General features: G+C 37.5%; 1 protein-coding gene across 10 annotated transcripts; it reads left to right on the top strand.

Annotated features, from left to right (window-relative positions):
- Positions 1-116: 116 nt before the first annotated feature.
- PCGF6 (polycomb group ring finger 6) lies at positions 117-21,983 on the top strand. Of its 10 annotated transcripts, XR_002117225.2 has the most exons (10): positions 117-237; positions 849-945; positions 1,495-1,554; positions 2,657-2,712; positions 3,318-3,426; positions 7,421-7,448; positions 10,752-10,850; positions 13,631-13,697; positions 14,089-14,175; positions 20,371-20,503. XR_002117225.2 is itself a non-coding variant. In XM_019617767.2 (9 exons), exons 1-9 carry the CDS (start codon positions 141-143, stop codon positions 20,425-20,427), a joined length of 729 nt encoding a protein of 242 aa, XP_019473312.1. In that variant the 5' UTR covers positions 117-140; the 3' UTR covers positions 20,428-21,983. The 10 variants fall into 10 exon arrangements, 6 of the variants coding, with proteins under 6 accessions (XP_019473312.1, XP_010712953.1, XP_019473313.1 ...); XR_002117226.2 differs by lacking the exons at positions 7,421-7,448; positions 13,631-13,697; positions 20,371-20,503 and adding exons at positions 12,398-12,531; positions 12,959-13,060; XR_002117227.2 differs by lacking the exons at positions 7,421-7,448; positions 14,089-14,175; positions 20,371-20,503 and adding exons at positions 12,398-12,531; positions 12,959-13,060 and having other exon boundaries at positions 13,631-13,672.
- The last annotated feature ends 2,275 nt before the right edge of the window (positions 21,984-24,258 follow it).

Below are 24,258 nucleotides of genomic sequence, written 5' to 3'. Positions count from 1 at the left end.
GTTTAGTCCTTTTTTTTTTTTTTTTTAATTGTTCATGATCTCAGGTTGCAATATTTTGGAAGCTGAAATTGGATTTTCATGTAATTTCATGGCTTTACCTATATATTTAAATTCTTGTCAACTGTTTTTGTTTGTAGCGTATGATAAACCTCGCAGAGTTGACCCCTTACATCCTGTGTTCCATCTGCAAAGGTTACTTTATTGATGCTACAACTATTACAGAGTGTCTGCACACCTGTAAGTACCAGTGCTTCCATTCTAAGAACCAGCTGCAAGTGTGACCGAAAAACAGATATTCAGGTGTTCTGACTTCACAAAGATAATCTGCTATTTGAAGTTAACTGTCCTTAAGGAAAACATAGTGATGCTGATATCAAGCATCAGAAAATCATTAACTCAGTCAAGGATGAAGTCAGCTTACTAGATTAGGAGGGAGGTAGGAGAAGAATATATAGGGAAGGATGAAGCCCAAGTAAGATGAAAATAGAACTGCTACATATGTTAGGTATGCCTAAAACACAATGAAAATTGCGGAATTATTTCTTACCTTGGTTGTTCTTCTGAAATTGTTTGTAGGATGCTTTTCAGCAAACTTTTTATCTGTAGCAGTCAGTCTGTTGACTTAACTCTGCTTTTGTCCTGGGTATTGCGCTTAGAACATTAAACACCTACCTTTGTACCAGTAGGATTATAAACCTATGTGTTGCATGCTGGACGGAACGAGCTGCTGAAATATTCATTTTATTTCTAACAAACTATTTGACAAGTCTGAATGCTTCTCTTGCTTAAGCAGATGTCATTGTAGAATGGATGTGTGACTTACAAGATTTTATTTTATTCTTTCACAGTTTGTAAAAGCTGCATAGTGAGACACTTCTACTACAGCAACAGATGTCCAAAATGCAATATAGTTGTACATCAGACACAGCCCCTTTATAATATCAGGTAATAAGTCCATCCCTCCTCTGTATGCATAACATCATGTTTTGCTGTTTGCTTTTGAAAGTATGATTTTACTGCCCATAGTGCTTTCCAGTTTCAAATGAAGATACAATTACAAGGAAGACATTTGTTTTTGTAAGTTTCATCTCAGTATAGTGAAAATAAAATTATTCAGTTTCCTTTTTTCTCTTTTCCAGGGTTTGTTTACCCTTTCACCCTGGGTAATTTTGTGTACTTGCACAGTGTTGTAGATTATGAGAGAAAAATATTTGCTTTGATTGTCTTTTAGACCAACCTTTGTTGGCATGGTGTATTTACTAAGTCTGAAAATGGAGTTTTAATTTATTGAACTGTTCTTGCGGGGTGTTGCTTTTTTTTTTTTTAATATGGCTTCTTCTATCGGAGCTCTCTTGGCAGGACATGAATTTAGGCAGGTGGAGTTGCTGCTGTCTCTTACATACATCATTTCAACAGTGTATTTAGCAGTTTTGTTACAGTTTGGTGAAATAGAGAATACTTTACATTAAAGACTTTTTTTTTTCTCTTTGATAGACTGGACAGGCAACTACAAGACATAGTCTATAAATTAGTTGTCAATTTGGAGGAAAGTAAGTCCATTTCTTTATTTTATTGCCATCTAGAGATTGGAACCAGTAAGCAGAAAGGGCAGTAATTCAAAGTCCCGTTTTAACTCTGAGCTCCTTAAAAATAGTTTCACAACATTTGGTTATCAATCCTAATGAATTATCTATGCCAACTGGCATTTTTCTGGCTGTGAAGTTCTGTTATGCATGGCTGTATGTACCCTGGGCAGGTCTATATATGTGAGATGTAACATGATATACAACAGTGAACTGGAAGTTCTATTTTTAATCACTACAATGAAACAGTTGTGGTGCTTAAGTGAGCCTTGTTAATGGTCATAAATTCCTATTCTAGGTCTGGTTATTTGCAAGCTAATGTGTATTTTGTATTTAAAATGGCAACTTTATTTTTTTTTGTGGGGTTTTTTTTTTTTTTTTTTACCCCTTTGGAAAACACCACAATAGGAAAAAGCCTCAATTCTGATGCTGGACGCTGCAGTTGTGCTGAAGATGTTTTGGTTTGTTTTCTATCTCATGCGAAGCAGGTGTTACTGTTTCTGGGTACACGTTCAGATCATTTTCCATAGTCATGCATCATGCAAATAAAGGAAATGTCATTTTGTCTAATTGCGAGTTCATTTGTCTCAGGAAGGAAAAAACAAAAAACCTGCTGGGACTGATAGATTCTCTGAAATCTCGTTTTTTATTGTTTGCTTTATTTTTTTTTAATCATCAATGCTGTCATTTGATTTTTTTTTTTCTTCTGATTGTGTACATTCACTGTCACGTGTCCATTACCTTGTGCTTGGGGAGCCATTGAATCTGTGCAGTCTGCTAGGGTGGTTTGTGTTTATGAACTGGAAATGGTATGGATGTAAGAGTAGTAACAGTCAGAAGGATACTGCTTTGTGCAGATAATTCAGTATGAGTTTTGTCCAACTGGAAGTTTTTGCTAAGCGTGGGTATTTTAAGCAGCTGAACTTTGTATGGAATACTAATGGTAATGAAGACTTGTTGGCACTTGGAAAGTGTTTCAGCTCTATCCATTGGAAACTGTATGTGCTCAGCATCTGAAATAACATTTCAATCTATTCTGTGGTTTTTGTTTTTTGTTTTGTTTTTTTCAGGAGAAAAAAACAAATGCATGACTTCTATAAAGAAAGAGGATTAGAAGTGCCCAAACCAGGTAAGCTATAATCATTTAGAGGATGTTGTTAAGGAAATACTTACTATCCCATTTACTTCTAGTAGTTTTCCTTGAAATATTAACTCACAACTAAAGTAAATATGTAGTGTTGGGAATGTGAGATTCTTGGTTGCCATAGTTTTCAAGTTACTAAAGTAGAACGTGGAAACTACCAACACTTAAACCAAGGTTGTGTTTGGGTATTTTTACGGTTTATATTTTACTTTTGCCCAGGAAAATATGTTAAGTATGTGCTAATTGTATTTTCTAGCCCCTAATAAATACTATAAGGAAGCCTAATAGATAAGAACTGGAATGTCCATTGACAGGTGAGGGATTATCTTAGTTGTTTGTTTGATAGTAGGGCAAAAAGCATCTCTTTTGAGAATTGCTGTGCTGAAAGCTAACAAAATGCTGGCTCACATACCCAGCAAGAAATGTATACAGAGCTGATTTAGTTTAAAAAAAAAATAATAATAATAATAGGATGAGTGTCATGGGCACTTCTTCCCTTTGAGCTCATCCGTTTTGGTTGGCACATGTTAGCATCTTATTCTGTTTTTATTTCAAGCTGTGTTTGCATTTTGGCTATTTGAATGTTTTAGCTGTCCCACAGCCAGTTCCAGCAAGCAGAGGAAGACCTCGAAAAGTTCTGGGCTCCGTGTTCCGGATCCCACCAGAACTTGACATCTCAATACTGCTCGAATTCATTGGGTAAGTTGCGGACAAATGTATGAGCAAATTGCTGATGCGAGGATTCTGCTCACATCTTGGACTGTTTTGGGCTTTCTGTTTTTATTGAGTGTTTACTTCTTTCATCTCAAGATGGGAGGCTGTTTTCAGCTTACTGTTTAATAGCAATAGTCAGTTTTGCATATCTAGGTGATGCAGATAAAATATTTAAGATGTCTTCTTATGAGAATAGATTTCAAAAAAGTTTAGAGCTTTAAAAATTTGCATTCCTTTTATTTTTTTTTAAAGTAGTGTAGTCTTGGTAAATGGAATAACCAAAATTCCTGTATCTCATGGCTCCTTCGACCCTGTAGGTGACAGTACTGTTAGTGATGACTGTACTAGGTCTTGGTCACGTAACTAGGGGGCTGCAGTTATACATGACATTCTGTTACAGCCACAAAAAACTGTATTCTAAGGATGGCTCACCAGGAAGGGTTGTGGGGAAAAGGAAGCAAAGAAACATCTCTGAAATCACTGTGGTTGCAGTATTGATGTTTGGGGCATTGTATTTCCTTCAGGGTAACAGCACATGCAGATGAGTGACCAGAACATTCTAGTCCTGGTTACAAATAGTAGTGTAACTCTGACATGTGCCTGGGGAGTCCTGTTTCCGCTTTGCTGAGTAATGTAGAGCTCATTGTAGCCAGGTTTTACCAGTTTGGTATTTGCAGACATGTGCACAAAGCCACGGTGCTGCTTCAGTAAAAGAAATATGTTCTTGATGGGATATTTTCCAACATTTAGGGGCTAAGAGCATCTCTGACAGCGTGCTGGGAACTTGAGACCTACAATGAATTTGTTCAATGCGATCAGTGGCAGTTAGACAGTTCACAGGAAGTTTTATTCTAAATGTATCTGACCAAGACAAGGTAGGAAACCTGAGCAGCAAGAGTGGCATTCCCCTAAATGTGTTAGGTGGGACTAATAGTGTAGTCTGTTGTCAAGTCTGCCTGACAGTTTCTCAGACTTGAATGACTTATAGCTAAAGCTTTTTTTATGGGACATCACCTTTAGTCATAGCTCAGGGAGGGGAAATTCCAGCCCAAACATTGGAGCTGTTATCAGGAATGTGGGAAGTAGAAACTATATTGCTTTGCCTATCTGCAAATTTTCACAACAGAGACTGAGAAATTATTATGTGTGGAATAAAAGCTGTAACTACTGAGAGCACTGCACAGAACTTGAATTGATGGGAGGAAATGACTTGACTCTTGTACAACACATGCAGATTGCCTCTGCTTTTGGCCTGATTATTGGCACAGTGTTCTGAGAACTCGCACATGTAATTGTTGCAAACTTATACAAATGAGGTGAAGTTAAGTGTTCAGAACTTGGGAAACTCTAGCAGCAAAGCATGCCAACCTGATTTGACCTTACTTTTTGTAGAGACTGTGTCCTTGCCTTTTTGCTTCTTATGTCCAGTGTTTCTACTGTGTTTTATTGAATTCAGAGTACAGAACTTTGATGTAGCTGTTCTGGCTTGTTTATTGTTTGCGTTGCCCATCATGTGGTTTTGTTGTTGTTTTTTGTTGTTGTTTGTTTGTTTTTTAAATCCTTTGGATAGCTGAGACAGGAGATTGCAGTAAGAGAAGTTTTTCGAACTAAATATCTACAGAAGAATCCCTGCCGCTGCTATAGAATATGCTTTTGTCTCCACTTAGTTGAATTCCATGTTAGTTTTCTGTGTCCTTGCCTATCAGGAGCGCTTTGTGCTCACGTGTACATTTTAAAGCAGAGTCGTGACTAAGATTGTACTATGAAGTGTTCTGCAGACAGATTCAGTTTCAGATGTCTCAAATTGAGCACGTGCAGTCCTTTGTTATGTTTCAATGCAGTCTCTGTCTTAGATTCCTCTTTTTAAACAATGTATTACATTACATTAAACAATAGTATTACATTGCTATTCTGCTGAGTAGGATGATGTGGGAACGCATCCCTGAGTTGGAAGAAGTGAGACTAGGAGGAAATTAATGGTTTTGTGTTATGAGCAGGATCATTACAAGTAAACCAAGAGTCATATATTGTACAAGGAGAGTGAAGCGAAGGCACAATTGTTCAATGTGTGTTGTGCAGTGTGTAATGAGCAGTGTGAGGGATGCTCATACTGGGACCTGTCAGGTAGCAGCCAGTGCTGTGCTGGCCCACCAGGTGGCAGAAGGAACTTGCTCACGCCAACAGTGCCTTCTCTTGGAGTGTTGTATTGCCAGTTACCATGTAGAATGACTTCAAATAACTGAAATTGGATTCCAGTTATGTCCCTTTCAGGTTGGAACACTGTTTCTTGATTACTGTGTAGAAAGCTTTGTTACGTTATCTTGCCTGCAGGATCAGATACAGTTTGAATTAATTGTGGTGAAAGTACTGTGATTAGAGCTCCACTGTCATGGTTCCTGGTTACTCCCACTGTGGCCCTGGGTGATTCTCAGCAGGTACATTTTTCTCTTTTGCAGAGTAAGAAGAAACAGAAGGGCAATTTATACCTCAAAATGAATTAAACAAGTACATGCCTGTGTGTAGAACAAGATGGCTTTTGAATCTATGTTGGATTTGTTATTCTGGCAGCTTTAGGTCAAGTTTCTATTGTAGTCTAGCACCAAGGCAAGTGCAATTGTGCAAATACAATCTACAGTAAGCAGAACTGTCCTCTGCTATCATTACTTAGATGGAGTGGTGCCCAGAAAGATTCAGATTAAAGAAGGATATTGACTTAATGTCTGTTTTGCAAATTATGTTAGGGTCTTTTTTTTTTTTTAATGTTTGATCTTATTTTTATGTTTAAATTTAATCTGTTTTCTTCAAAGGTCAAAATCAAAGAGCTTATCTTGGCAGTAAGATGTTAAAAAAGCTCTTTGGAGAAGGGAAACTCGGAGTAGATGAAACAATCCAGCAATAATTGTTACTTTGTAAGCTTTAAACTATGCCATGTATTTAGATGTGTTAAACAATCTCCTGAAACAGTGGAACTGTATCAAAATAACAAGAGTGGAAAAGCTTGGCTGTTTGCTTCCTTGTAACTTTGTATTTCAATTCAGTGGTGAAAATTGATAATGGTTCTACTTAAATCTGTTTGATGGCTAATTACAGTAATCTGAAGTACCATGCTAATTTGTGGTCTGCACAAGCATTGCACATTTGTTTGCTGTATTATATGGTCAGTAGGAATATTGTCAATTTATAGTGATATTTCTTCTTAGCTCTCTCCAGCACAGTGCAATACTGTATTTTACCTCTGTCATGCCTATGCACTTGCTAAAGTAATGCAAGCGTAGTGAAACGTCATGTATTGGGCTCAATTCACCTAGAAATTTGTATACTGTGCTACGAGATGGGAATGCTGTGTGTAGATAAGTGGGAGCTCACGTGCTCAGGCTGTGCAAATCAATGAACCTCCATCGAGGCCAGCTGGGAATTTGGTCACTTTCCACCTCTGTGTAGTCTGACCTGCCAGAGAAGTTCTTACTACTTTCCTGAGTTCCTAGACAGCATTACCATTGATCTTGTAATTATAGCCTGGGCAGCACTGAAAGCCTCTTTGGTGATTGGATGTGTTTTGTCAGCAGCTTCTAGGAACTGTGCACTAAGGTTCCAACTATTGAGGATGATAAAGTATGGATATTAAAACAGCATTGATATTATAACCTATTCCTATGAAAACGTATGTTTTATTGTATGTGAAATATGGCTTCAGTGAGTATTGCTTTTTTTCATTTCATGTAGATAAAGTTTATCAAGGTCCTAAGTAACTGAATTCAAAAGAAAGAAATGGGGTACCAAATAAAGGCTAGGAGAAGAAGATGAATGACTTTCAGCTAATGTTGTTTCATATACTTGATTTTAATGAAAGGAAGAGTCTCTGATTTTTAAAAATAAGCTTGATACGCCAGGCTTACTAATCTAATAGTCATTATAATGAAGAGCTTGAGGGTGTTACTAATTGTTAGCAATATTGATTGTGTTTTCTCTTGTTTTTCAGAGCTAACGAAGGCACAGGGAATTTTAAGGTGCAGATGTGATTTGAACTTTTCTCTTACATGATTTACTTGAGAAATATGTATAACCCAAATGTATTTTATTTAGTTTGTCTTTGTTTTTCTTACATTGACTGCAGCCTGAACTTTTAGCAGCATAATGGGATACAACATATGTTCAAACCTGTTGTTGTATAGCAGCACAGAGTAGGAAGTGAATGCTTCCGAGGCTAAGGAATTAGATATGGTAGGAGAATGGGAATGGTGTCAATGAAACTTCACTAGAGTAATTCCAGGTTATTATTCTTGCATCTCCTACCAAAAGGTGCATTACTTGGCTTTTCTTGGAATGCTAGGCAGAAGTGCAGTTATTCTCTAAAAAAGTTTTTTCACAGCTAGACATACTTCTTCAAAGCCTGCCTAGGTTACTCAGAGGAAGCATTACCCAAGGTATGAAAAATGGTAGCATTTTTCTACACGGTTGAAATTGCAGCAAAAAACAATGCAAATTTTCTGGACAGCACTTCCATAGCCTGCAGCAAACTGCTTTTCTGCATCTCTTCACTAACAAAGCTAGTTGTTTCAACAGTGGCAGTTCTGATGAGTAAGAAATAGCATTCCCTTTCATCCTGAAGAATATCTTTTCTGCTGTGCATCGTTATACTAAACTGAATTGGTTGATATCTGTGGATGCACTGCTCATTGTTTACTGCCTGCATTATTTCATAGGCTGTGATTAGAGATTCGCAGTGTATGCTTTTCCACTATTTTGGCTAAACATCTAGAAAATAAAAGTCTGTTCAGGGCAAGGAGGAGATATAATTCAAAATAACACAGTGTATGTTGCATTTCATTGTTTTGGGGCTTGTAGGAATCAAAAGATGGAATGGCACAGAATAACAATGAGATGTTTCAATGGTGCTGCTAGCAGCAAAACTCCAATTTTGCTCTATAGTGATTTTAGTAGAAACGTATTACTAACTGAAATATGGATTGTCCTAATTCATTTTTTTTTTACTAGTTTCCTTTGTTCTCAGCTGAGTTGATTTCTAATCGATATATTTTCAAGCACAAATCTGAAGTGTTGGATATAACAACAGTTATTCCTGGTATTTTCAAATACTAATGTCATTTGGTATGAGAGAACTTGGGAGGCAATCTCAAACTGTTAGATAAACAAGATTTCATGTGCACAAAGTGTGAAGATTTAAGTTCAGTTTCACAAATAGAAGTTTTTCTGTAGAACAGAAGCAGTATTTCTAAAAATGTATCTGTTAATTTTATTCACCTGTTTCTCCCAAGCACCAACCAGCGTTTTGTATGTTCTTTTTTCTCCTTGTCTATCACACTATTTTTTTTTTTAATGTTCTTGTTTTTACATCACCACCAATCCTTCATGTCTCCTATTTGCCCTTTTTTTGTTTTTTGTTTGATTTTTGTCTTTTGGGCCCACAGCAAATGACTGTGGGACAATTCAAATGTTTTATTAACCAGCATTTTCTATTTTTAAAATCTGTGTCAGGCGTTTATTCCATCTGATATTCCTCATGCTGTTCCAGTAGGAATGGTTTTGCCTTTTAAAACATGTTTAGCTCTTAACGTAATTTTAAAAATGAGTTAGTGACTCAGAAAAGGGATTTTGTGTGTATTCTTCCCTTTTAAGTAATAAATAGTGCATTTCCACTCACTTTAATTGTAGTTTTCTGAGGATGTTGAAGGCCAAAGGCTGCCCACCTGAGCTCTCAGGGAACCGTTGTGTGCTGCTTATAATGCCACCATCCATAGACTGAAGTGCCATTCTGCACAAGTGCATATTTAGGTTCCTGTATGGCTTTTATAGAAATACCACATCTTCTAACAGGAATCTTCTATAGCATTTCTAATTTTTATTTTTTTATTTATTTTTTTTTCCTGCATATTAAATCCCTGCTTCAACGTATTTTTTTTCTTTCTGTATCTTCATGTTTTTTATTTCTGTTTCGTGATCGAGAGGTTTACTCATCTACCTTCCAAGTCCCTCTCTTATCCATTTCTCACAAAACATTCTCTAATTGCTTCTTAGTATTATTCTTTCCTCAATTACTTACTCAGAAAAAAAAGTTAGATTAGACATGGGATTAATGTATTAAAGTGGTTTTTGTTGTTGTTTTGTTTTTTCCCTGGGATGGATTGAGAGAACAGGTTATAAGGCTCTTGGCCATAACCTTGCACTAAGTGTAAACCTGGTATCATTAAGCTTTCAGCCAGCTTAGGCTCCTAGCTCTGGTCCTATTAGCATTTCTAGCTCTTACACATGAATAAATCAAACTGTTGCTCCAAAAGTACAATTATCATGGATAGATATTTTAATTCATGATTGAATTCAAAGGTAGTCTTTAGACCTCTCTGAGCTTTCTATCAAGTATTTATTTTAATTGTTTAATTAAGGGGTACCCTTTGACCCTCTGCTCTGACTTGTTTTTCAAATTGAAAGAATATGATGAAGCTAAATAATAATAATAAGTTGTAAACCACAACTGCTCAGAAGTTAACTTAAATTCTATTAACTGACACAAAAGGGAATCCATTTATCATACTGAATGCAGTCATCTACTCTGCCTTTGTGCCCGTTTGTTTAGCTGCCCATATTATCAGTCAGCTGTTCAAAATTTTATCCACAGAAAAGAAATCCATTAAAATCTTTGAGGCTGACATGACAAATGTACTCGTGTTGAAGTCCTTGCTAAGAAAGTATATGGATATTATACGAAAAGCCCATTCTACCATTTTTGCCCTTGTGTTCTGCATAGTATTTTAATGGATTCTGGTATTTTATGGACTATTAAAGTGATTCCAACCCAATCCATAATACTTCTAACGTGCTAAGCAAGTTAAGTTCCTTGCATTACAAAATTATAGCATTTAACTATTTAAATTCATGTCTGATGTGCAAGCCCAACTTGGAGAAAAGCCAATCTTAGGAAATCTCTTGTGCTTCTGAGTAAATGCTTTTTAGAAGCGGAGAGGGGTTGAAGGGAGGAGTTCTTGAAATGCTCTGTAATACCAATTTATGTGAATTAATAGGAAATCCCATTCTTTTTTGTTTCAGTAGTGAAATAGGACTGAAGTCAATAGTAACTTCTAAGTTTTGTTGCAAACAGCAGAAAGTTTGAATGCAGAGTCTGTTAATACATAGTTAGTCCTTTCCCTGTGAGGTAATCTGGAAATAGATCCCAGAGAATTCCAAAACACGAGCTGTCTTCTGCAGTTAGTGGGCCTTCAGTTGAGTTTGGGGTTTCTCAAGGATGATGGCTGAAAATATACAGCGTCTTAAGATCATGTGTTTATTCTTTGCAGCCTTTGGAAAAGAAGTTTGTGCGTGTTTCAGGGGAAGCAACGATTGGACACGTGGAGAAATTCCTCAGAAGGAAGATGGATCTGGATCCTGCTTGTCAGGTATGTCACTTACAGGGGCACTTGCTAGTTCTCTATGATCTAATGCCTATGCCTCTGTTGTTTGTTAATGTAGAAGTAGGAGGAACTCTCCCTATCAATTTGCAACGTGTTTAAATTATCATTATTTTGTGTATGAAGCTTCTGTAGTGCCATGTAAGATTTCAGCAGGTGAAATTCAAAACAAAAAATAACCTGCTGTTTCGAAGATAAAATTGAGTAGGTAGATAGGGATGTGTTTGAGTGTGAGAGGATGTGAAGGCAGAAACAGAGAGGAGCTAAATGTCAGTAAAATCAAACTGTACGTTGAAGGAAGCAAACGAGGTTTGAAAGTTGTGAATGGACGTGTTGGAATGAAAAATATGAATACAAATGTAGGCAAATCTTTCAGACTTTGCAATCTTGAGCTCATATAATACACTAAACTTGAGATTTTTTTTTTTCTGTTCATTACTTTGAGTTAGGAGAAAATGAGATTTATTTTAATGTGTTTTTTCCTTTGAAGTCATCCCGCATCAGATTTGCATTCCTGCAGGTGTGTGTGTAAACTGCAGCCTGTGGGGTAAGATTGGAAGAAAGTCTGTTGTCATACAGTGTCATTGCTGATGCAGCCTCCTTGTGCCAGTCTTAGCCCGTGGAACAGATGTTTCTGGTACCTTAGAAAAGGAAATCACAGCTTTTGAATAACTATCCCAAATACTCATGCTGACCTCCAAAACTGTTTTCTCTGTCCTTCCCTGGATAATATGGATTGTCATAGAAACCATTGATTGAGATTTAGTGGTTTCTAGGCCAAATTTTCTCTTGGGGTTGTCCCTTATATGACCATTTTCCTTTTTAACTTCGTCTTACGTGGTGAGTATTAATTTGTAATTGCCTGTTACCGTGTTCTTTTGGGGGAAATAGCTCTTGAGTGCAGGAAACATGTCACCTAATAAATGCCCATAAAGGCTACTTTCTTTTAATCAGATTTTTCAAAGTTGTTTGAGTTAACCAGCTGCCCATTCATTTTTTCCCTTAAGCAAAAGGCCAAGCTGTATTCAGTGCTGTCTCACTTGTCAGTACTGTTAGCTGACAACAGTTTTACCAGCTCGTCAAGACTAAAGTAGACTCACATCACTTGTGTTGCTGGTGCCTCTTTCATATCAGAATATAGTAATTTCTCTAAGGCACAAGGATTCCTTAGAGACATGGATTTTGCAACTGATTTCCACGCTGACCTAGGATTTTTTTTTGTGTGGCTTTTTTTTGTCATTACAGAATGAATGCTGTATAACAATTAGCAGACAGAAATTCTGGCTTTGGTGCTAGAGTGAGAGGATTAGGAAATAACATTAAGAGCATATGAGGAGGTGAATGTGGGTGGGGGAGGGAAATCTGTTAGAAGACACTGAATCTTTAATAACTGCCATTTGAAACTGGGGCAGCAAGAGGGTCAACTGCTGGATATTTTGAATCAAGAATTCTCGTTCTGTTTTGAGAGACTGTCAGCAGTTTTCACTTTGTTTACATCCTATATTGAAAAAATAAATATTTTTTTCTTTCTACAGCAAATATAAAGTGTGCATGTATATATTTATATCAGTGAGAACAAGATTGAGTTTTCACTTATAGTATGAAAATTGTGAACATAGCTTTTAAAGGAGAAGTCATTAAATTCATACATCACTGGAAAACGAAGCAGGCAAGTCTGTTTTCCTACATTAATAACAGTAGAGGCTAGAATGCCAAGGAAAAAGGAGAAATAACTGCAAACCACTTAAAAAAAAAAAAAAAGATTTGAGCTATTTAACAAACATTTCCTACTATGTATGTATTTTGTTTTATATATGATATCAACGTTTAATATTATGTTCAGATTAACTTTTACTTGCTGGCTTCTTCCTGGAAGCTAAAAGCAGAAATAATACTAAGCAGTTTATATCATACGTGCTTTCTGGAACCAGTATTTAAGATTTATTCTAATAGAAATGGAGTATTCCACATCATTCTCATAGTATATAAATGAATTTATCTCTAAGAATTATAATTCTGTTGTTCCCAAAGCTAAGAACAATACAGTCTGCAAGCATGAGACACAAATATTTCTAAATTTTTTTCATGAAGAGTAGGAGAGAGATGTCGGTGTGCAAAGGAGTGTACATACAGACAGATTGAACAGCTGAAGCACGAAGTGTAGTGGGAAGTGGCTGTGTAACCACGTAAGAGGACAGGTAACAATATTGCAGTATATGCTCCCTGACCAGTGTAGTGGCAAAGCATAAATTTATTCCTCCTTGAAAGCTACATATCAACATGTTGACAATGCTTTTAACTTTGAGGTTTGATTGTTGTAATACAAATGAAAGCCCTCTCTGAGAATTGCTGAGAATGAGAATATAATAAAGCTGCAGTTGTGAGAGAAACAGTGCTGGATTGGTTACTTCTAATAAAGAAGCTTATTTTTTTGTAATAGACAAGGCAAAAGGAATCTGGAGTGCCTCACTATGAATCTGTGGTTTTTTTGTTTTTTGTTTTTTTCCCCCAGAGTAACTGCTACTTAATGAAAGTGCTTTCTCTGGAATTGCAGACACTGTTGATGTAGTTAAGCTGCAGTCCAGGATGTTATTTAGAATTGCTGAGTATGCCTGTTTCTTCCATCACAGAAATGTTGATTGCATTTTAAAGAAGGACTGTGTGAGAAGTACTTGCTTGCAGTGGTATACAGTGAGCTTAATCTTTTTTATTCAAGTCTTTCTTCCAAACAGTCTTAAGCAAACTTACTCATGTGTTTTCTTGCTCAGAATAGAAGTGAGGGTAGTACTGGCCCATTACTTGCCATTAGCACTGACAGCTTGCCCTTTTTTGCAGATAATGAATGACTCTGGGTGTTTGTGTGATCTTTTTAATATTTAAATCTAGATTCCTATTTTATCTATCACAGCTATTCCAAAACAGTTTGGGTTTGTTTCTTTTTTGCACTGGGCTTACCCAACTGAAAGTGAAGCAAACTATCTTCTCCCTTCCAGAAGCATGCCCCAACTTGGGGGATGGAAGGGAGCGTTAGGGCAAAGCATAGTGCTGTGCATGCTAAGTGCATTTTGACAGCAAAGTTAAAGATTTTTGTAGTGTCAGACAGGCTATGGTGGAATTCTAAGCAGCTTTAGTTTTACTTTATGAACTATCAAATTTAAATGGCTTAGATATTGTCCTGCTAGTCCAAAGCGAAGTTAAGCTTGATAATGTTTGTGTTCTTCCACAGGTAGACATAATATGTGGTGATCACCTGCTAGAGCACTACCAGACACTGAGGGAGATCCGGCAAGTCATAGGAGAGAGTGCTGTACAGGTCTGTGTGGCAGCTGGGGCTTTGTGCTGTTTTAAAATAGGTTAAGAAATATTCTATCAGGTAACACCAATTTAGCAGCAGAAGAAGTTACTTACAAAAACTATCATCTTATGCAAATTGTTTTTTATATTGTAAATGTAGTTGAGAAATATATCAGGTAACAGAAGTGTTCTCAACAGTTTGATGTTCTGGGGACAGAATTGTTCTATTCTGAAACGAGCTGATGTCTTACCAGTGACACCAGCCATTCTTTTAAGTGACATTTCTTGTTTTTCTTCCTGGTGTTTGCATCTCTGCTGCAAAGATTATCAGAGTGCTGAAGTATCCCACATAAGGCCAAGGCTAACCTTGAGTCTGTACAGGGAAGTATCAGGGGAACAGTTGCTCATAAAAGCACAAACCAAAGATGCATGATAGTAAGTGCAGTTAATGTCCTTGATGCATATCATACAGGTCCTGATCAGAGCTTGAGGGTAGCCAACTATTTTTTTATTTCTTTTCAGTAATTTACTATTTAAATGCTGCTGGCTCTGCAAGTAAGAAAACCTTTTATTTCCTTAGGAATCTCTCCAAGCATCTTTTATAATGGCAAGGATCACACCGTTTCATAAGTACAGCAAAACCAAGGAAATAATGAAATAATCTCCCCAGTGCTTAGTAGGATATAGAAGTAAAACCACGTTGTGTAAATAGCATATTGATCCTAACCTGACAGTTTGAACAAATTTTACTGGTTCATCAACTACAGTGGGGATAAATGGGGTTTAGGTTGGTGTTGTATTTGGATAGCAACTTAAGTAGATGACACAGAAGTTAAATTAGCAAATTAGTTCTCATGACTTGAATGCCTGCGTGCACTCAGAATCCAGAACACTTAAATTTCATGTTGAGCCCTTTTATGCTATAAGAGGGATTCCATGTCAGGGGCAAGGGGTGGAAAGCCAGTTTCAAGGTGTCCTGGGTAATGCATCACCTGTACTAATTAGACTAACTAGGAGAGATCCCACGTTCAGGGCGGATGATACAGATCATGCTACTGGCAGAAAGTGAAAATCTTTAAGGCTTATGGTGTGTATTATGGCTTCTGCAGCCAAAGGAAGTTATGTGTCAAACTTGATATCTTGACTGTTCATCTAATAACATGAAGAAAAACTGAAGATTTAACCTGACTCGCATTAGGGAGTATAGAAACTGGGAGGAAGAAACCACTAGTAACAAACAAACTTCTGATATAATGAGTTTATGGTAAGTATAACATGGAGCAATCAACAAAAATAGTGATGGAAATATTCAATACTAAAAAGCTTCAGGAAATAGCAGGGGTATTATTAAATGTATATAGTTTTTGATTTCATCATTGCACGAAATGTTTTCATGTATGAAAGGTGCTCTTGGGAAATGACTGTAATGAAAACTGCTTTGTTTTCATTTCTTGTCAGAAGTGGATCTTCCTCATTAAGGTTCTGTGTTTTTCATGGACGGGGGAAATGGTTTTAAGTTGAGGGAGGGAAGATTTAGGTTGGAGGGGAAGCTCTTTACTATGAGAGTGGTGAGGTTCTGGAACAGGCTGCCCAGAGAGGCTGTGGATGCCTCGTTGCTGGAGATGTTCAAGGCCAGACTGGATGGGGCCCTGTTCTAGTATTAAATGGGAAGTTGATGGCCCTGCATGTGGCAGGGGGTTGGAGATTCATGAAGCTTGAAGTCCCTTCCAACCCTGGCCATTCTGTGATTCTGTGATTTCGTGTCAAAATAGGGTCTTCCTGATTGATGTTCAGTGCTAAGTCCCCGTCAGCAGCTCCACGAAGAGTACAGTTGTCTAAGGATCTGTTCTCGAAGGGTATATCAAGTCTCATTATTACAAAATCAGTGTGCTAGTGATGATTTCTAGCAAGCTCTCTTGGGGAAAACAGAAGGGAGATTTTTGCTTTTTGCAAAGTCTTGTTTTCACTAGACCTAAAATTCAATGGTTTTCTAGGTCCCGTGAGACTACAACTACACAGGAATGTTTGATAGATTTTTATTTTTTCTTCTAATTAAACTCCGGAGGCATCTTGTATCATCATAATCTTCCTGCCTCAGCAAACCAGTATTGCTGGAATTGTTCCTAACAGCTTTCACTAGGATCTAGAAACGCTTTTCAAAACTGCCGTTGTCATTGACCACGTTCTGATATTCACACTATTCACACATTGTACATTATTCACACTGAGAAAATAGCTTCCGTAGCTACTTAAACAGAATAGGCCTTTAAGGGAGTAAACTTTGGGTTTGATTTATGTAAGTACAGTCACTGTTAGAGGAGAAAAAGAACTGTTTTGAGTCGCATTTTTTTTCATATGCATGTTCATTCATGTCAGCAGTTATGCTTTTTGCTGAGGAAAAGGGGTTTCAAAAACGCAGGTAGGTTTCACTTTGCCAAAGGCAGAAATTTAAACATGCATTCTTAGGCAGCCATCTACATTGGAAGAGTTTCTTCAAGTTCAGTGCAGCATATCTTGCACTGTTTGTGATTTATTTCTCTGGGTCATAATCACTAAAATGTTTTTGAGACTTCTATTCTCCTCAGGGGTTATTAAATAATCTTGGTTGCTCTGAGAAAATTTTTGTTTGGTTTGTGTGTTTGTTTTCTACTGAGTAACAATGTGTATCACTGTCTCCAGAGCATGAGTGAGGTAAAGCATCCTATTGATGAAAGCTAAGTGTGAACTGATGGTAAAATATTGGTTGCATGGTAACAGATTGGATTGCTGTAATTGGAATAAATAGGAAACTAATTTAGTGCTTAGATGTAAACAATTGTGTTCATTTTTTAACAGTTTATAGAGGCTTAGAAGAAAAAGGAGTAAATCTTTCTTCACATGTTTGTTCTTTATTGTGTTAAATGCACTTGTATGCAGGAAGTACAGTTCCATGATACATGTTACATCCTGATAGTATTCCAGACACTAAGTTTTCTGAAATTGGGTGATTGATTGAATCTTTCTAATTATCCTGAAATGTGATATTTTTTTTTTAGCTTTACGAAGAGAAGGAAAATATAAATGTTGCTGCAGAAAATTAATATTAAAAGTAGCTTTGCTTAATTTTTATAGTGGTATAAAACTTCTGGAATTTACTACAAGTAGAGTTCCAAGACTGACAAATCTTTAAAAGGCTGAGTTTTGCTACAAAGTGTTACAATTAGCCTGTGACTGAGTTTGATCACGTAGCTGACGAAGGAAGCTTGTTATTTATGGCCATGTAACTTCTTCCTTGCATTACTTTCTTCTCCTTTGCTGCACAAATGCAATGTGATCCCAGCTGCAGGTTACTTTCACCCATCTGAAGCTGCCCTTCTCAAAGCTCTGCATTGCTGAGGGATATGACAAATTCTCAAGTGGGAAAAGCTAAAAAGAGTAGCTTCCTTTATATCCCTGGCCCTTGGCACAGAGGTCTTGCAGGTGATGCTTTTCTCTTCGCAGCTCTCACCTTCTTGTAACCCAATCCCATTATATTTTTTCAGTGTTTCCTGAACTGTGCTGTAAGAGCTGTGATCTAATTTAATTAGTGTGACCCTCTAGCACAGATCTGCCATGGAAGTTTTTTTTCACTTTTTTCTGTGGGAATATTGAATTTGGAAAGTGGGGCACTTCTTGTTACTGCTGCTCTTATAACATCAAAAGGTGCATATGCCAAGATGTTTCTATCAGTCAACTCACTCTAACACTTATATTTGGATTTAACAGGTGGGATCCTTTCCAATTTAGGTCAGGTTCACAAATGTGTAGCAAAAAGCCCTTGGGGGGCAGGAGCTGCTGTGAGATGAGCTTGTACTTTTCTGTTGGATACATCTGAGTACTCTGATTTGAGATCTGTAATAAGCAGTGAGGTCTCATTCTCTTTGTAATTCTGTCTCTAGAGAAAGCAGTTGAACAGACACAGAAATGTATAATGCCTAGAAAGTGAACAAGTACGGAGTAAGCAGTGCAACAATTGGGCTATATCTCAGCTTCTCTGTACAGAAGTAGTTGCTGGATTTGACCTTTGATTTGAGAAGGGTATTTCCCATGTAAGTAAGCCATTAGTCAAAAAATGCACTGTAGCATTTCTTTCTTGTATTTCTTTCCTTTAAGAAAAGTTTCCATATAGGAAAAGCTATGTTGATCACAGTTTTCCAAAAAAAGGAAGTTAGTGCTCCGTTTTCCCTGTAGAAGTAGCCAACGAGCAGCAAACATACCTCTGTGAAGGTATAATGACACTCTGTGCGCCAAGAGGTTGATAAGTAACTTTGAAGCATCCAACAAAAAGTGAAGAAAAACAGGATCCTGTCTCCACATTACAACATAGTCGTCCCACTTTGTTAGGCACTGAATAAATGAAGCAATAGAAGCTCGTTCTTCCTCTCATAGCTGTTTGAATTAGTAGTGAATTTCCATTTACTAACAGAATGAGAAGATGAAGGGAAATAACCTGACACTACTAAAAACAGCAGTGAAATATGAGGTTTCTTGCATTCTCATTCATTGAAGTTAAGATTGGTTGGCCGCTACCCTGCACTAAGGCCCTCTTTTGTCAGCATCCTTTAAAGAAAAGTGAAATGGCTGCATGAAATTCACAGTGCATATTTGTTGTTGCTCTGAAACTGTTTTTATCACCCGTCATTATGCAGTTATCTGCCAGAACTAAAGAAAATAAAAGTAGAAGAGAGAGTTAAGCACTTACACTCAGCTGCAATTATTTTTTTTCTTCATGGCACTGAAGGCAAAACAAAGCTATTTTCTAATAAGCAGACATGTTTTAGACAGAACATCAGGGTGTTGATAGGGGCTGTCTGAGAATAATTCCTAAAGGAAGAAAAAGAGGATGTCATGGAGGTGTGGCCAAGTACATCTATTCACTTGCATCTTTCTAAGATTGATTTCCTGATCTTAGATTTCCTGCAGTGCAAAGTGGCTCAGAGAGTTTTGGGTAGCTAAGGATACCAACTTGTCAAAAAAATTTTTATATAGTGAATGAGCTTCTACTTAAATATTTATATTCTTCCAAAACGTTGGTTGGACCACTGTCATACTTTACATGTTCTGTAGTATAATGCAGTGGTGGCATAAAGTGAAGACAGTCTTGGTACTTTTTTAAATAGAATTGAAATGGTAGATCTTTAAAGTTTGTGTTGCTGTGATGGTTGGTTTGTTTTTAAAAATGTGCCCCCTCACACTGAATTATGTAACTTCTCTGGAACATATATTGAGTCCTAAGGTTAATGGCTAAAATACGGTAGGAAATGTTAATATGTTGTCTGTGATTAATGTGTTTCTCTCTTCAAAAGAAAACATTTATTAAAGCCTGTCCGCATAAATAGTTCTAATGCAAGTCAGATCCCTGGGGGATCAGTAGTGGGAACAGGTTTCAGAGGTGGAAGAAGACCAACTACTAGATCTTTCACCAGCTGTGCAAATTAAGTTACATAAGTAAGATTTATTGTAATGAGTCAGGAAGTATTGTCTTGCAGGTGAAATATTTTTTTATTAACTTCAGCTGAAGCACAGGGATTTAAAAAGTGTTGTTCATCAAGAAGTAGGAAATGGTAAGCTGGCAGTGTGGCTTAACGAAGCTGGCGGAATTATTTAAGTGCATTACTGACATATGCAGGACCCCAGCTAATTTCTTGAAATGTAAAGACAGTGCTTTTGTACTTTAAAAAAAAAAAAAAGAAGAAAAATTGACTTGATCTTTTTTGTTGTCTTTCTATCTTACTTTTGACAATTCGGATAATTAACAGAGCCACTGAACAGTAAACTGCAGCAGCCAGTGAAGGTACTGAAATTAGCAGTAGGAGTTGGAATCCGAGTTCCATGCAACAGGCAACAACAATGTGTTTCCTTCTTCCTCAAATGTCTGTTTGATTTTTGGTGTCTGGAGTTAACGGCCAGAATTTGGTAGCTGCTTCTAGAACTATTTAATTAAGTTATTTATTCTGCCTTGCTGTGTCATATGGGAAGTAAAGTGAGATATAAAAGTATGAAAGTAAAGTGAGAGGGGAAAGTTTTTTATCTGCTTTGGTATTTTATAAAACTTGTATCCCTGTTACGAGAGGGAGAGTGCAATGAAATGAGTGAGATTGAAGGCACGCAGGTGACTGTCACACCAGGCAGTGATGGAAATGCCTTGTGGACAAGGCAGAGTGATCCGATAATACAGTTTCTCTCTTCTCTCTAGGATGGCTTACTTGTGCTGCACTATGGTCTGGTCGTATCTCCACTCACCATTCCTTAGATTGCTACAGTATCAGGACGTGGAAGAATCCAAAGTCATGAAGCTCCTTCACTGCTGTTTCTCACCAAAGAATGCCATCGTATTTTCTGCGACAGGAAGCAAGTAAACGAAACTACCACTGACTGCTGTATGCTTGTAACTTACATCTGACTTTACCACTGTTTTTTGTTTTTAAAGCGTTCTGTACATACAGCTATCAATTTTCACTCAGCTCAGGGACTTTAAATGCTCAGAGTTGCTGCATTTCTTTAAATACTTCCTAAACCCACAAGATCTCACAGGGTAAACAGCCTTTTTCCCTAAGCTATGGGCTTTTGCTTACTTTCTAAGGGTCTAGACAGAACAATATTCTCAGGGATGATCTTCAGTGGGCAGTACAGTGTATTCTGGGGTGGAAACAGTCACTGGGTGCAAAAAAGCTTATAGTGATCATCTGACTTCAGATGTGATTCGGGAGAGGAAGGCGACTCTTTGAATGGAGACCAAAATAGGTAGGAAATGATGTATCACAAACTTTATTCAGTTGTTTTTCTTGAAGAAAAACAATTTTGTTTGCACTTGAAAAATATTTGCTGGTAGTTTGACTTACATCAAATTGTGGGTCACGCATCTCTAGTCTGAATGGAGGTGAGCTAGCTGTAAGCTGGTTAAACTATGCATGGAGGGGGGAAAAAGTAGCACCTCGTTCTACCTGCTTGCTGTATTTAAAATAGCCTAATTTTGCTGTCATGTAAAATCTGTCAAATGACTTGACTAGCAGGAGCACAGCTTCCTTCATTTTAGCACACAGCTTTCTAGCAGTAGTGAAAAATGGTAGCTTTTTCCACTCTTCCCAGTATGTGTTAGTGAATGGTAGTGGAGAGTGGGTTTGAAGGGTTAAATAGCATAGTGTGTGCCTCTTACTATCACCTTTATGGAGGATAGTAGGTAACATTTTTGTTCATTTGTTTTAACAAATTACTAGGTTTTGTGACAGCTGTAGTATTTCAGTTCTGTTCTGTTGAAGTTTCTCATGGTCTCTCGTGCAGCATTAAGAAACAGAGCTTTCTGTGCAATGCTCTTGCTGCACGTTCTGTCTTATGTATGGGGATTCATGAAAGCTACTGTTAAGAACCAGGGTCCCTCTGTAGTCAGCATAGTGAAGGGAAGAAGATTCCTTAGTGAGGCTTTTTAGAGCACTTAAGTTAGCTCAAATGTGTTTGCTTACTGTCCTATTTGCTACAGTGCTGTCAGCATACTAATACTGGCATCTCTTGTCTAAAGAAAGCTTTCATGAATCTTTCTTCAGGTCTTTACAATAAGTGTTAAGTTTTGCCTGTGAAGGCAACACCACAAAAAAAAAATTGTCTTATTTGAAGTAATTCTTGTGATGCTTCTAAAAAAAAAAAAACTAACAAAGACATGTCTAACTGTAATTGCCTATTTTCCTTCAAAGTTTGTACAAAAGTAGTGTTTAAAATACATTAGAAAATTGAATTATTTTGTAAAGACTTTGTGAGTTGTGTTGATAAGAGATTATATATTGTAATGGTAAAAATAAAATTTATTTTAGCCAATTTTAAATTGAACTCTCATTTCCATTTCGTCCTCCCTTTGTCAGCCTCAAAGTTGTAGCAATTCAACATTGAAACTGCTGGATGTGCCTTGGTGTTGCTAGAATCACACATTTCAATGAGAAAGCTTAACTATGAAAGATGGTTTAACGTCGGAATGTCCACTGGAGCTAACTGGTATCATTAGCTGGAATAAAATGAAATCTCAGATGAATTATCAACACATACAGGACAAATAATCCTGTAATGGAGATGACATCAAGCCCCCGTGAACCAGGTCTTTCTCTGCCACTCTGATGATCCCAGCTGTACACAAGGTGTCTGGCTTGGCAATACTGCCACTTCTTGTTTCATCACTATTTACAGTTTTGTTTTCTATCTGTACCTCTATTATAGTTGCATTTTATGTTGCAAATTCTTCCCTAGTCCTGGCTCAAACTTATGCCTACCAAAGGACTTTGCAGAGTTTAACAGCCATACAGAAGCTGATAGTTAATTCAAATTTATGTCTGTCTAGGATAATGCTGACTTTTGCATAATCTAGCTAAACCATCTGCTAAATTGGTACTGTTCTGATTGAAGCAGTATCAGAGGTCTCTGCAGTATCTTTACAGAGTTTATCCATAGAGTAAACCACATGCCATTTAAAATGAAAAAGTCAAGACTTTTCAATCTTCCAGTCACTTAATAGTAGAAGAACTACAGGTAGAATGCATAAAACTGCATTCAAAAACAGAAATGTTGCCCAGAATATTTTGTGTGAGCCCTTAGTGACGTTTTATTTGTCTGCTTCTTTCTTTCTCTTCCTCATACAGCATATTCTTAGCAAAGTTGTCTTGGCAGAACATTCTGCTTTCTTTTACTTAAAGTGTACCCTCAAGGCACTGATGCTTTACCTGCTCTCCAGCTCCTGCTGCACCCCCTGGGGTTCTGCTTGGCACACCAGCATGCAGTGGGGGTCACCTTTGGCAATTGTCCAGGCTGAAACGTGGGCTGTGCGGTTTGCCGCATAATCAGCCCGCTTGCTTAACAATGCGCCAATCTTCTTCCAGCTCTGCTGCTGCTGTTTTATTTCTGTGAGTCTCCTTTTAACCTTGGCTTTCCTCCAGCCGCTTGTGGTTCTGATGATAGAATTGCTTCTGTAACAACAGGCCGCCTATGGGATGGCGTCTCTGCCCTTGTGGGAGATGAGCCAGCCTCGTGCTCAGGAAGCGAGAGAATGTGGGCTTGGACTTGTGCACTGATTTGCAGACACTATATTGTTTCATTGCGTGATGAAATAATTCTGGTCTTATTTTATGGCTACCTATTTAGAGATGACATGGCTAATTCTGAACTTACAGTTCTGCTGACTCCTAGCAGGAGAAGACCATGAGCTGTAGTGTCAGGAGCTCTCATAAATGCACAGTCAAGCTATGGTCAAGTCATGAGCACTGAGCCATGTAGGTTCTGTTTTTCCTTGTGTTTAATCTGGATTTAGTGTAATAAGGTAAGTTTCAGGAGACTAATAAAATTTGCAGCTGAGCTGCCTTTAAAATGGAGAGAGTGTGATGGTGATGTATAAATATTATTTATTTTCTTAATATTGCAGTTACACTTGGACCTGAATTGTGCTGCCACAAGACAAGCAAAAAGGAAGCCAGGAAGTGCCTTAACACTCGTTTCCAAGTTTCCAAAAATATGGAGCAGCCAACGAGTTCCACTGAAAAATCCTTCAAGCTGTCTGTTATTGTGTATTATCTTTTGTTGTGAAGGGAGGAGGGTCAGATTATCCACACAAGTCTCAACAGAGAGAGGTAACCAGGTGCCAACCTGAATGTTTATGTTTAAAATGCTGTTGTACTGCTGTGATGGATACTTCTGGGAAATGGAGAATGTTGCAAACAGTACCTTCTCATCACTAGCTTCTTTTTTTTTTTTCCTACTACATTTTTCTGTAACCATTTCAACACAGAGAAGAAAGGTGGTTGTAAGTTGAATTTTGCACGTCATCTTTGGGATCTCTCCTGAATGAGCCAGCAAATCTTAGATTTGCTTAAGTTTCAGAAAGGGGCCATAGATGCAGGTCAGCAATTTCTGTTGTTTTTTGAGAGATGAATAGTAATTCCTGACGTGAAATGTGATACTGAAGTACTGCCCTGCAGCTGCAGAATTCTTGTGAGGCTGTACTGCCGTCTTTATTGTGTTTTGATTTAGTATGATGATATATTTGTGTCAAAGCAGTAGTGATCTGCGAAAGAAACATTTCCCCAAGTGGAAGGCAGATCTTATATTTTCT

Source organism: Meleagris gallopavo, chromosome 8, assembly GCF_000146605.3.
Source record: "Meleagris gallopavo isolate NT-WF06-2002-E0010 breed Aviagen turkey brand Nicholas breeding stock chromosome 8, Turkey_5.1, whole genome shotgun sequence".
NCBI lineage: Eukaryota > Metazoa > Chordata > Aves > Galliformes > Phasianidae > Meleagris > Meleagris gallopavo.
The sequence above is the reverse complement of the archived record's forward strand: the minus strand, read 5'-3'. Positions and strand labels throughout refer to the sequence as shown.